The sequence below is a fragment of the Mauremys mutica genome, chromosome 1, assembly GCF_020497125.1.
Source record: "Mauremys mutica isolate MM-2020 ecotype Southern chromosome 1, ASM2049712v1, whole genome shotgun sequence".
NCBI lineage: Eukaryota > Metazoa > Chordata > Testudines > Geoemydidae > Mauremys > Mauremys mutica.
Window position 1 is genome coordinate 199496167 of NC_059072.1, and position 13882 is coordinate 199510048.

At 39.4% G+C, this 13882-nt stretch overlaps 1 protein-coding gene across 4 annotated transcripts in view; it reads right to left on the reverse strand.

Annotated features, from left to right (window-relative positions):
• Window positions 1–13882, reverse strand: part of TMEM50B (transmembrane protein 50B) — a 25065-nt gene continuing 11183 nt past the window's right edge. For all 4 annotated transcript variants that reach the window (XM_045002352.1, XM_045002353.1, XM_045002354.1 and 1 more), the window contains exons 2-7: window positions 9407–9573; window positions 7823–7935; window positions 6580–6647; window positions 5132–5224; window positions 3849–3906; window positions 1–970 (exon numbers count right to left, since the gene is read on the reverse strand). In XM_045002352.1, coding sequence (XP_044858287.1) covers window positions 925–970; window positions 3849–3906; window positions 5132–5224; window positions 6580–6647; window positions 7823–7935; window positions 9407–9505 — 477 coding nt within the window. In that variant the 5' untranslated portion in view covers window positions 9506–9573 and the 3' untranslated portion in view covers window positions 1–924. The remainder of the gene's footprint in view (window positions 971–3848; window positions 3907–5131; window positions 5225–6579; window positions 6648–7822; window positions 7936–9406; window positions 9574–13882) is intronic.

A 13882-nucleotide genomic window follows, 5' to 3' on the forward strand; every position in this document is an offset into this window, starting at 1 on the left:
GTGTGTTTTCACACCCTGCTGCAGCGCTGCAAATTTGTAAGTGTAGCCAAGCCCTCAGATGAATTTAGGTTTTTCTTGAATGTAATGGTAAATATAGCTAATGGTAATAAGTTACTGAACACTAGACATTAGTGTTTAATTTTACAAGAATCATGTCATTAAATTGTGTTTGTGCTATAATAATGACAGGATTGAAAATAAAACTGGTCACTCAAATTGTCCCTTTATTATGGGACCTTGTTAAAAAGTCTTCACCTTTTAAAAATAGTTCAAAAGCTATTCTGTATTTGACTTTTTCAAACCTTTATATAAAATTCTTCTTAAAATCTCACTCTTAGCCCAGGATCTAATCAAGATTTTTTCCTCTTAACTATCTAGAATTTTAGCTGAGACACTTTGAAGGACTCACTTCTGCTTTGAGGTATCCAACTAGGCATTGCTGCATAGCTTGTAAAATCAGCTACAGCTCACCAGCGCATAAAAGTAATAGTTGATCTGATACAGTGTGGGCTTGATCCTGCAAACTCTTACTTGCTTGAGTAGTTCAACTGAAGTTTGTCTCACATGTGTGAGGGTTTGCAGGATCAGATCCTACATGGTGTTGCAAGTTCATGTATGAGAGCAGAAATAAAGACTTCAGAAATTAAAAAAATTAACATTCGCTTTAAGATATATACATACACAGCCATATAATGTACATATTCACAAATCTGTCCTATGAAAAAAGGGAACTAATTACAGAAAACTGTTAAACAATTTTTGAAAATCTCATAGTTCATTCAATTTAGAGAAAGCAAAAGAACATTAACAAAGATTTAATGCAACATCTGAATATTTAGCAAAATGTAAAAACAAACAAAACAAAGATGTCTAGATACTGGATACACTATAAAGGGCATGGACTTAATGCTAACTTTAATTATATTATCCCCATAACTCTTCGGTTCTTCCAAATTTGTAGATCAGAGTACTGTAAAAAAATAGAAGTTTACATGTAATGTGGAAAAAGGTCACTTTACATAGGAACAGAGGATACTTTAGACTCAAGTTTTGCACTTATAATTTGGGATGAAAGAAACAAAGTGTAAAATATTAATTCTTTAGCTACAGTACATTTAGACTCCCTTTGCTAATCTTAGTTCAGTCTACTTTAACATCTTTCATTTGAAAATCTACTTTTACATATATTTAATCCCCTTAAGCAATAACTCACCAGGCTCAGAGGCTATATATCCAAGAGTTCTGGTGGAGTTTAACTATGAAGTGGCTGAGCTAACACCACTATGCAATCTCTTTTAACAGCCACAGTTCTGAGGATTGGAGGGTAGTAAATGTTGTACCAATTTAAAAAAAAAAAAAGTTCTAAGTGTGATCCACAGAACTCTAGACCTCACAGGTGTAATTGGCAAACTGCTTGAAAATTAAAAATAGAACAAAATATGTGAAAGATCATGATATGACCGGGGCTAACCAGCAGTTTCTGCAAAGGAAAATAGTGCCTCTCCAATCTCTTAGCATTCTCTGAAACACATCAATAGACAAGCCATAAAGGAGAACTGGCTGATCATTTATTTAGGTGTCCAAATACGCTTTTACAAGGTCCCTGCACAAGAGGCTATTAAAAAAAGCTAAACATTCCTGGAGCAAGAGAATGACAAGCATTGTCATGGCTCAAACCTGGCTAGGGCAGAGAAAACAGAATAGAAATAAATGGTGAGTTTCCCACATGACAAAAAGTCACTAGCAGATGCCTGAAGGTTCTGTACTAGGTCCCATGTTATTCAACATTTAACAATGACCTGGAAAGGAGTGAGCAATGAGGAAGACGACACAAAGTTATTTAGGTTAGACAGGACCAGAGAAGACTGAGAGGAACTTCAGAAAGACCAAAACAAGCCAGATGAATGGGCAATATGATGACAAATGAAATTCAGTGTTGACAAATGCAAAGTAATGCACACTGAAGGGAAAAAATTAAACTACTCATACTTATGATAGGGCTCTAAATTAACTAGTAACTCAGGAAAGGGACCTGAGTGTCACTGTAGACAGCTCAATGAGCAGCTGCAGTCCAAAAAGCAAACACAATGTTAGGCTGTATCAGTAGTGGGATGGAGAATAATACAGCAATCACTATTATATATTTACATAATATCAGTGGTGCGGTACTGGTCATCCTATCTCAAAAAGGTTACTGCAGAATTAGAGAGGTTCAGAAAGAGGCAATGAAAATGATCAAGGACCTGGGAAAAAGCCTCCTATGATGAGAGAATGAAAAGACTAGGACTGTTGACCTTAGAAAAAAGATGACTATGGTCTAGAGAGGACAGATCAGGAACGTCTGTTTTCAATGTTTCATAACACAAGTACAAGGGGGCTTTTACTGCAATTAAAAAGGTGAGAAATTCAAAACTGATAAAATACTTTTTCACACAGTATATAATTAGACTTTGGAACTCATTGCCACAGGCAGTCATTGAGGCCAGGAAATTAGGAAGATTCAAAAAGGAACTAGGACATATTGATAACAAGAATATCCAGCAACAAAGAGTCCTGTGGCACCTTATAGACTAACAGACGTATTAGAGCATAAGCTTTCGTGGGTGAATACCCACTTCATCAGACGCAAGAATATACAGAGTTATCACAATTAATGATGCACTTTTGGAAGAGATATTAAACCCCATGCTTCAGGGCTTAAGCCTAATTATCTATTCAAGATCAGGATGAGATCTAATGGGGGGGCAGATTACTCCCACATCTGCCTATTGTGGGGTTCTCACACCTTCATCTGAAGCTTCTGGCACTGACCATGGTTGGAAAGAGAATTCAGGACTCGAATGGCCCAGATTCAGTAATCAGCTACAGCTGGGCCAGCTCTAGGTTTGCAAGACTCTGTTGAAGAAGAGAGAGATGAGCCCTTATACTGTGTTTCATAACCTGCATATTTTGAGAATAGGAGGATTTGGCACGTAAATCCCATTTTAGAGAAGTTTTCATTAACAAAGGTGTCAGAAGGATTTCACCAGCTAGAATGTGAAGAGACCAGGTTTAAAAAAAACTAGGAAAGACCTCCACATTTCATTTTTCAAGTATGGAAGGGGCAAGGATGGGCCATAGGGTGAGGGATGGGCCAGGGTCAGGGGCGGCTCTAGCCATTTCGCTGCCCCAAGCATGGCGGCACACAGCGGGGGGCGCTCTGCCGGTTGCCGGTCCCGCGGCTCCGGTGGACCTCCCGCAGACATGCCTGCGGAGGGTCCGCTGGTCCCGCAGCTCCGGTGGACCTCCCACAGGCATGCCTGCGGATGCTCCACCGAAGCCGTGGGACCAGCGGACCTTCCGCAGGCACGCCTGCGGGAGGTCCACGGGAGCCGCCTGCCGCCCTCCCGGCAACCAGCAGAGCGCCCCCCACGGCATGCCGCCCCAAGCACGTGCTTGGCGTGCTGGGGCCTGGAGCCGCCTCTGGCCAGGGTGAACATTGGTTGTGGATGCTGACAGAGTAGTAGCCTACACTAAGGTCAACAGGAGTGGCTCAACCTTCTTAAAAATCAGGCCACTTACTGTAGTGCTTAAATATGGATGTGAGAGCCCAACTTTAGGCTTCTTAAAAAAAAACTTTAGCTTCTGCCTTTAACATTTGTTTACTAACAGCATTTAATTGTATGAAAACAAACACGCTTTGTATTCCTGTGAGCAGAGAGAAACATGCTTAATGAGTAAAACAGAAATGGACTTCAGTTTGGCATGAAAACATGTAGGTTACCTGCTTCATAACATGACTGTGGGTAGAATAAGATAGATGCCAGCAATGGTTTGAAATACTTGGGCACAAGAGAAAAACAACTTACCTAAAAAATATCAATGCATTTTGAAAAAACACAGCTAATCCTGGGTACACATTCGTGTCTACAAAATAAAAGTGCAAGATATATTAAGTTTAGTAGCTTCATATTGGAAAAGTGTATTTGAGACTATTCATGGAGTCACCATCTTGACACAAACCAAGCATACATTGCTTTGAAGAGGAATGGACAGTGAAAGACAGCACTGCCCTATCTCACAGGGCTGTTGTGAGGATAAAACATTAAAGACAGTGAAGCACTCAGAGGCTATGGTAATGAAGCCACATAAGTGCCAAAGGTAGAGAGCAACTGTCACTTCCAGTACTTACACAAGTGATTGTAAATTAGAACATAGCCATTGCAATTCAATATGTTACATGGATGACCATGTAAGAAGAGAACAAAACAAGGTCACAACAAATAAATGGAAATGTTAAAATTCTTATAAAAGTCTCCAGAACCACAACGGATTCCATGACTTATTCTGTTCTGGGTTTCCCTCCAATCGGATAGAGAAAGTTTTATTCATATGCAAAATATAAGAGTTAGTTAGTGAACTTGAGTAATGACCATAAGTGTATTAGTTAAAAAAGGAATTGGTTAATAGAGTTTCACAAAACCCTTAGAAATGGAGGCTTCACTAGAATACACCTCTACCTCGATATAACGCTGTCCTTGGGAGCCAAAAAATCTTACCGTGTTATAGGTGAAACCACGTTATATCAAACTTGCTTTGATCCACCAGAGTGCGTAGCCCCACCCTCTCCCCAGCCCCTTTACCGCGTTATATCCGAATTCATGTTATATCGGGTCGCGTTATATCGGGGTAGAGGTGTACTTGAAAAGTAAATACTGGTTTTGTATGCTTAAAAGACATCTGAAGTTCCACAGGGATAGAGAGTTTTATGTTAGTAGACAGACTAAAGTTCAAGTATCAAGACAATAGACTACATAGCAGCACATGTATATATATAGTTTCTTCTTCAAAATAAGTCACTAAAATCAGTACAGTAAAGAGTTAAGAATTTCATTTACAGTTTCTCTTAATCTGAGCAGCACTATGGCTCCTTACTTTACTCACCAGATCTCTATTCTCTGAACTTGAAAAACTCTCAATAACAACATCAACACAAGAGGTACATGTGTAATGGAGGCAGAATTTGCCACTGAGGTCAACAGTACAAACTGGAGCAGGTCACTTTGCACTGTATGTGTAGACTTTTTTTTTTGCTGCCACTTTGGAAATGTCCCCTCCCCTCCGTTAAAATGTAATAAGGAAGGAGCCTTACTTTGTGTAACATATGCTCCAAAAAGGATCCACATTGAAGCAATAAGTGAACCGAACATCAACATGAAACCAATAAAGAGCCAGATGCGAGCACCTGTAAGAAATATATTAAAAGCATTAAAAATAATCTTCTGATCTGTAGGAAATAATGTATCATAAAACAGAGTGGCCCAAATCATCCCATCCTGACCATGGGAGGAGGCTCTGAAGGGAAAAATCTCCACCAGGATACCCTTGCAGAATTTCTACCACAGCATCCCACCAAAGAGAAGTAAGGCAGGAGTTGCTTCTCCTGATGTAATAAGTCGTAGGTTCTGCCACCAAATCTGGGGATCTCTCAGGTATTCACAGAAGTCCAGGGCCATCTGTGGACAGGCCCCGTGGCTCCACAATGGCTCTGGCCCCAACAGCATTCTTCATCTCCTAGCAGTGCATCTCCAAGTGGAGCTATGTTGCCAGAGACTCCACTCGGCCACTGCAGCCCATGGAACTCCTGGAGTGGGAGAGGAATCCCAACAGAAAAGATAGCAGAACCCCTAAGCTGTGCTATCTTTTCCAGGGGGAACATGTAAAGCCCTCTGGCCACAGTCCCGTGCCCACTCAGTCTCCACCCCATGGGAACTCCAGACAAAGAACAGCCTCTGGAAGTTCTGAAGGAGGAAGAACAGTACCTTGTGGAAGTGGGAGAAGGAATAGCTATATGCAAAGGATCTCCTCCATACACAGATATATGGGTCACTTCAGGCCAATATTAATAATCAGTGGGTACATGGACAGGTGATAGAGGGTTTGGGGGGTCTGAATTGGTTTTAAAAAATCATGCCCTGTGTAAAAAAAATGCATAGATGTGTACAAAGTGAAATTAAAACCTGTACACAGGAGTCCCATAGCAGCCCTACCTCCATGTAGAAGCTCTGAGCAAACAGATGATACACAATGACCATGCCAGGGAGTTTCTACACTCTCCAAGGCCAATTAGATGGGCTTTATGCTGGCTTGAAGTAGCCTAGCACTAATGGAAGTGTTTGGGGTGGAACAGGAGAGAGGGCCATTGGATCCACAGAAACTCCCCACACAGACAGCATGGAGGGGCAGCAGCCCCTTTTCCAATCCACAGACTGGTGTAAGATTCAGAGTGGCTGTACTGCAGCCTTATCAAACCATCTCAGGTTGTGGATTGGGATTTCATTCCCTCAGTGCTCATGCAGGATGCACAGATAAATGCTAGTTACTCAAGCTAGTTATATGTATTTCCTGAATTTCATCTTTAGTAGGAAATCCAGAATTCATGTTCTAAGGCTCAAAAATGGCAAAAATATATATATATATATTTTCAGAGGTTAATGAGCAAAGAACATTTTTTGTAAATTCTCTGAGGTTATGAAATTCATTACAAACTGTAGTTGTTTTCATGTAGGTCTTTTAATGCTGATTAAATAAACCATTTACCTGTTCTTCCTAGACATCCATCGCTGTAGCTATCTCCTCTCACCTGTGCATTTGATACAGCATTTATCCTGGGACAAAAACCAAACTCAAATATATACGTTTATAAGTCTAAAGCTTCACTAGAAAAGCCATTTGAAAATTATGATGGTTAAAAACAAAATTAAAGTTTTTAAGAGATGTGAAAAATATTCAGAAAAAGTTACTAGGCTGGTTGTTCCCTTCCAGTCACACAGTTTGTAAACTCTTTGTTTAGACCAGATCTTGCAACTGGATCCAGAAGGGCAGATTTCTACACCCACACAGAGCTTCAGTGAAGTCCATGGTATCCTCTCAGGTGCAAGGTCTGCTCCAAGGCAACAAGCATCTGAGCCTTGTTTAAGTGGCCTTTTTAAAAAATAACTGAAATATCTGTAACATATTCCTGGCTTAAGTTAAATGCATTTTTTAAAGTTAAAGACACTCCAAATAGATTTGTGGGATGATTGTGATGAAGACAGTAGCATGAATCACTCAACTACCCACTACTACTAATGATCTAAATTCACCTCTGATGCAACCCTGAAAAAAAAAAATGGTCATCAAAATAAGTTTCAGACCCAAAGAAAGAGCTGTAGGAGTAGTTAGCTACACCATGGACCAATCTGGCCTAATATGCTTTGTGTTAGCATTATTGCATAATATATCAGAGGTTTTTCTCCAGGAATATAAAAGGTAATAATTGGAGATATACCAATCTCCTAGAACTGGAAGGGACCTTGAAAGGTCATCGAGTCCAGCCCCCTGCCTTCACTAGCAGGACCAATTTTTTTTTTGCCCCAGATCCCTAAGTGGCCTCCTCAAAGATTGAACTCACAAACCCTGGGTTTAGCAAGCCAATGCTCAAACCACTGAGCTATCCCTCCCCGTGAATATGAGCACTTGTTATAAAAGGAAAAGATGATGCCTTATATTAAGCCAAGATATATATAATTTTTAAAGATAAAACTTAAATGCAGCAGAGAGAAGAAACAAATAACCATGTAACTATCCAAGAGAAAAGGAAGCAGAGACCAAGAACTTTGCCTTCTTTTGTGTATTACGTGAAGGAGGTACTGGTGGATTATCGAAAAGTAATGATGCTGATGGTTCAAATTTAGACTATATAGAATGCTGGTTAAATTTTCCACTCTGTAAAATTATGCATCTATGCATTTACAGGAAGGAAGTACCCTTTTAAATATAGAATTATCATTAGCATACTTACATGAAAAAAGCTAATGTGGAAAACACTCCACAGGTGTGGAATGCATGGTTCATTTGTTCTGGTTTAGGATAAACTACTGCAGCATCTATCATTATCCACCAGCCTGTGAAAAACTAGAGAAACAATGACACCATCACACAGTATTATGAAGCTGGAGGGGTGTGAAGATAAACTCTCAACATGTATTCTTTGTCTAACACTTCATGCATATTGCTAACTTAATTTCTCCTTTTCACAAATACGCTCTTAAAAAAGTTTGCTGACATGTATATTCTGTAATCCAGTGAAGCTGAAAAAAAACTTACTGCTGACATTTTCAAAGCAGTGTTTGGGATTTAGCCATAAATCTTCTATTAAAATTAAAGAAAAGGGTATGGCTAGATTACCTTCATTGCCTTAAAAACTTGAACATATATTCCCAATATATGCATGATTTAGCCAGGTAAAATGTAAGTACTGTAACATACTTTGTTATGCCAGACACACACACATATCACGTAGGAATCCTAGTCATGGACTTATACTAGATCAGGGGTTGGCAACCTTTCAGCAGCGGTGTGCCGAGTCTTCATTTATTCACTCTAATTTAAGGTTTCGCATGCCAGTAATACATTTTAATATTTTTAGAAGGTCTCTTTCTATAAGTCTATAATATATAACTAAACTATTTTGTATGTAAAGTAAAGAACATTTTTAAAATGTTTAAGAAGCTTCAATTAAATTAAAATGCAGAGCTCCCCGGACCGGTGGCCAGGATCCGGGCAGCGTGAATGCCACTGACAATCAGCTCATGTGCTAAAGGCGGCACATGTGCCATAGGTTGCCTACCCCTGTACTAGATTATATACTAACACAGAACAAAAAAACAAGGCCTTGCCCCAACAAGCTTATGATGCTAAGTATAAGACAAGAGACGACAGATGGAGACAGACCGACCGACCAAAGGGGGAATACAAGGAAACAATACTGGTCAGTATGATGGGCTGTGGTCTCAGCACACAAACGATCTAGCTGTTGTCAAGTATTTTGTAGGCCTCACAGCAAAGGAGAGTTTTATGGACAGATTTGGAGGAGGATAATGAGTTAGTTTTGCGGATGTTTATACGGAGCTTCTCCCAAGTGCAAGGGGCAACATGGGAGAAAGCATGAAGGTGCTTGTTTGAAAAGTCAACAAGTAGGCAATGGCAGCTGGCATAATAGGCAGATCAGAGGCAGGGGTCTACCTTTCAATACTACATTAGATTTGATAGGTAGGATGGGGATAGGGCCATGAAGGTCTCTGAACGTGAATACATACCTTCCAACAATTTAACACTTTTTAAAAGAAAATCAATACCAGAAAAAGAAAAAGTAGTATCGGAACATCAAATTCAAACATAGTGTACACATCCAGGTGAACTGCAAAGGTTTTCCTAAACAAACTTGAAAAATATGAAGAAATATATTGGTTTAAAAATGCAGTTAGCACTGCAATTTAACAAAATTTGATTTAGGAACATTTTATTTTCAAAGATTAATGAAGTATTAACACCACATTAAATAAGATGACAAATCTGGATTCATTTGTGTAGTTTGAATACTTACCAGTACACCTGCAACCACTGAAGCAACTGCATTTCTTCTTTCACTCCAGTCAATACACTCACACTCTGGCCATCGGAAATTGTCTAGGAATCCTGCCATTTCTCTAATGGTTAGATTTTTCTTCTTTATCTGTACTCTTGCATGAATTTTTCATTAATTGTTGAATCCTAAATAATTTAACAGAACAGCCAGACAATTTAGAAACTTCACGATTTTTTTCCTTAAAAATATATATTTGACAAGTTTGTTAAAGACAGCATCCATTTAAAAAAAAGCATTTTTTCTCAAATCAAATTTGGGCTAACATTTTGGTTTTGTAAGAACAAGCTTTTACAAACTAAGTCTAACAGCAATATAGCCACAATTAAAAAAAAATCTAAAACCTACAACCCAAACAATGAAGGGTTATGCTAGCTCAAGAACTTAAAAATGATTAGAAATTTAATTCTCTATTTTCATCATCCAAGCTGACAGAAATGCAAAAATAAAAAAGCAAGCAAAACAACGTAAGTGGTAAAAACTAAATATGACTTTTAACCTGAGAGTGTCACTTCAGAGGCAAAACCATCTTTCAGCCACTACAAATACTCTTGTACACAAAAAGAGAAATATCACAGATGCAAGGGGATTTAAGAAGTTCTGGTAAACGCATAATTGGCCTTTACATCACAGCATCTATTAAGTTAGATTCCTGATACCAGTTGTATTCAGGGACTAAAGATGCTTGGGGAGTACTGCACTCACACCACAGAGAGAAGGTAATAAACTTGTTGATTCCGCTAAGGAATAGTGTTAATAAAATTTGAAAGGTGTCTTATTTAGTCCTTCTAGACCAAGGAGGTAGGTGCATCACTGCAGAATCTTAAAAGTCAGAAGGCTAAAGCAGGGGTAATTAAAGAGAAAGCTATAAATAACTGTAAACAGAAATGAAATAATTGGGCCTCAAACGTTTTATTGGCTGATCACTAACTATAGAAGTTTCTTAACTACTATGTTATTGTTCATAGTCTATTACATTTTAATCTTTATAACATATCCTCCATTTGCACAATCCTTATATTTGATATGGTACAGGCTTGTATACCTGGTTTTAGCTTTATTTATTTATTTGTTTGTTTGTGGTATTAAGAGTTCAAATATTTACAAGATTTACATAGCATATTAGCAATTCACAGCAAGCATGCCTGATATCTAATTCTGTTTTAATATTGTAGTTAATCATTTCCCTAATCTATACAGAATAATCTACAAATACTGTTTAATTGTACATTATGATTAACAATAAACTATCTTAATCAAAGTACAGGAAAGATTGCTGGGGAGGTTTTTAAATTCCATTGTTATCAAGAAAAATCCCCCATTGAAGGTCAAAGGAAAATGAAATCAAATACTCAGTATCAGCCTACACATGAATAAAGGGCACTTCTTGTAGTTTAGATTTTTATAGAAGAAACAAGCAATTCTGAATCTAGAACTATGATTTCATCAATGGTTATGGTGACATCTTAAACCACTAAAGCAACCCTTGAACAATTGGGTAGTCAACCATAACTTCCAAATGAATGTATGGCACAATTCAAAAAAAAAAAATTAAACAGCAGTAATGGATACTAGTCCAAGATCCAGCTCTTAGCTAGAGGATTCCAAAAGATTCACATTCCTTCCAACTCTTCCACTAGTTCCCTCTGTGCTTCCCTTCCTGTATCACAACTCTACTGGCTCCTACTGTGCTTCCTTCTCCACCCCACCTTTAAGTTGCTGATTGTTCCTCCTGTAATTTCTTCATTTCCTTTCAACTCCCTGTGGCTCCTGTTTCCTTCCCCCTCCTCCACTGACCTCCCTATCAGAAGGTCTGGTCCATCTCTGATCATCTCATTACCACTTTCTCCATGAACCACAGGTTCCTTTGTGTATGATATTGCAGCCATTAACTACCACAGAATGGCACATGCAGAAACATGCAACATTTTAAAAAACATTTTATTACGGCAAAGTTACAATAAAACGTTAACATACTACACCATACGTTACTTATTCAGGCTCCAGTTAATATTCAAAGATCCTGGCTAAAGATTCTGGCCTGCTAACGGGAAGCCTGCCTCCTGAGTACACTAGAAAGGGTGAGCAAATTTCTAGACACCTATCCCATTTTTGGCACTTTTCTTGTGTACATACTTGGTGTGAAAGCTTTTTCATTAGAAGGACTGTCCACATTTTTCTATACTACTGTTCCCAAGAGAATGGGTCACATTTCCAATAATGTGCAATACAGAGTCTAGCTGCTAACAAAAAAGATCTCTAACAAACTGGCATTTTGTTATAAGATGAATCTCTAATAATTTCCTGCCCAAACTATCTAATTCCCTGACAAGAACTACATGTGCAAGTATGTTATCCTTTCCCCATAATTACTCCATCAGAGTGCCACCCTAGTAGCAAAAATATGATGGATCTTCACTGGAGCTAAACGCCATCTTTACAGTAATTTATAAAAAAAAAATTATGAGCTATACAATTTGAAGAGGTATATCCCTTTTCCCAAATAGAGATCTTTGCACTAATCCCTGTCCCATCTTTTCATCTGGGTTGTTTCTTAACATCTTTTTAAAATCAAAATTGTATATATCTTGGATATTTAAACCTTTTCCACCTTTCTCCTACGTCAACTCCACAAATGTGGATAAAGGTCTAGATCAGGGGTCGGCAACCGGTGGCTCGCGGCTCGCCAGGGTAAGCACCCTGGCGGGCCGGCCCGGTTTGTTTATCTGCCGCGTCGGCAAGTTCGGCCGATCGCGGCTCCCACTGGCCGCGGTTCGCGGTCCCAGGCCAATGCGGGAGGCAGGAAGCGGCGCGAGCTGAGGGATGTTCTGGCCGCGGCTTCCTGCCTCCCGCATTGGCCTGGGACCGCGAACCGCGGCCAGTGGGAGCCGTGATCGGCCGAACTTGCCGACGCGGCAGATAAACAAACCGGGCCAGCCCGCCAGGGTGCTTACCCTGGCGAGCCGCGAGCCACCGGTTGCCGACCCCTGGTCTAGATAGAGCTATCTCCAGGTTTCACAGTAAAAATGACTGGTAAATACCTGATCTTTATATTATTTACATTATTACATACCCCTTGGTATGTAATCAGGACCCAGAAACAGCTGTCTGAATTAAATAATCTCAGATTTTACCCTCAATAGATAGTCATGTTGATATAGGAATAATTTCCTAATTATTAAAGTAGCTAAGGGAGAGGGTCTTGGTGACAGGAATTTAGAAAATTTGTCCAAAGCTGCTAATGTGGGCTGGATGAGTGAGTGACATTTTATTTATGGTGACCTACATTTCTTTTTAACCCAACAATTACTGTGAATAGCTATATCTGAGCTCCTTTCTTGATTGAATTTTATCCAGTGTTTGGATGGTCTACTGTTAACCCAACTCATCACATCTTTTAATTGTGATGTATAATAATAAACCGAATTAGGAAACGCTATGGCACCCCACTTAGTAGACTTGTAGAGAATTTTAGAATTCAACCTATGCAATGTGACTTTTTCCATCACATAACAGATTTGACATTATTTTAATTGTATTAGCTCAGGGGTTCCCAAACTTGGTTCGTGGCTTGTTCAGGGTAAGCCCTGGTGGGCCACGAGACACTTTGTTTACCTAAGCGGCCGTACCTGCGGACGCTCGCAGCTCCCATTGGTCGGGAACAGCGAATTGCGTCCACTGGGAGTAACGAGCGGCCGTACCTGCGGAAGCTCAGGTAAATAAAGTGTCTCGTGGCCCACCAGGGCTTACCCTGAACAAGCCATGAACCAAGTTTGGGAACCCCTATCATTGCTAATGGGTGTAAATGATCACCTTTTAAAAATCATGACTAGATGACATTAATAAAATGGCAGGTTTTGAATATGTACATATCTGAATTCTCTCTCAGTTACTCTGATTACTGAGACACTAGCCACTCTCCTTGAGGTGAGTGTGGTGTGTAAAGTACCATTGCCTAACTATCACTGGATCTTTGTGGTGAAGCTCATTAATCTCTGAAATACTGGGAAACAGAACAATTTCTGTATAAATACTCTGCAAAACCTGCAGTGTAAATTCATACAATTTGCAACACATTTCAGCTAGCAGCATGGTATGTGCTAAAATTAAGAATATATTGTGCTACTGCACAAATACAGAAAGGAAGGAAGAACTTTAGGCTGATCCATCAGGCATGTATGAAAAGGACTGCAACATTAGTAACTCACATACATTCACTTTTCAACCAGATCATCTTTAGGGGAGGACTTATGGCATGAATGAGTAGGACAAAGCCACAGACAACTGAAAGCATCGCTGAGTGGTTGTGCTTGAGAAACAAACAAGAGCATAGTGAGGGCAATACATAGAGACTGCAATATATTTAGTCTAGTGATATAAACCTTTGTACTATATTTGCCCAGAAATCGCATGCAAGAGCTTAACAGAATAGCTATC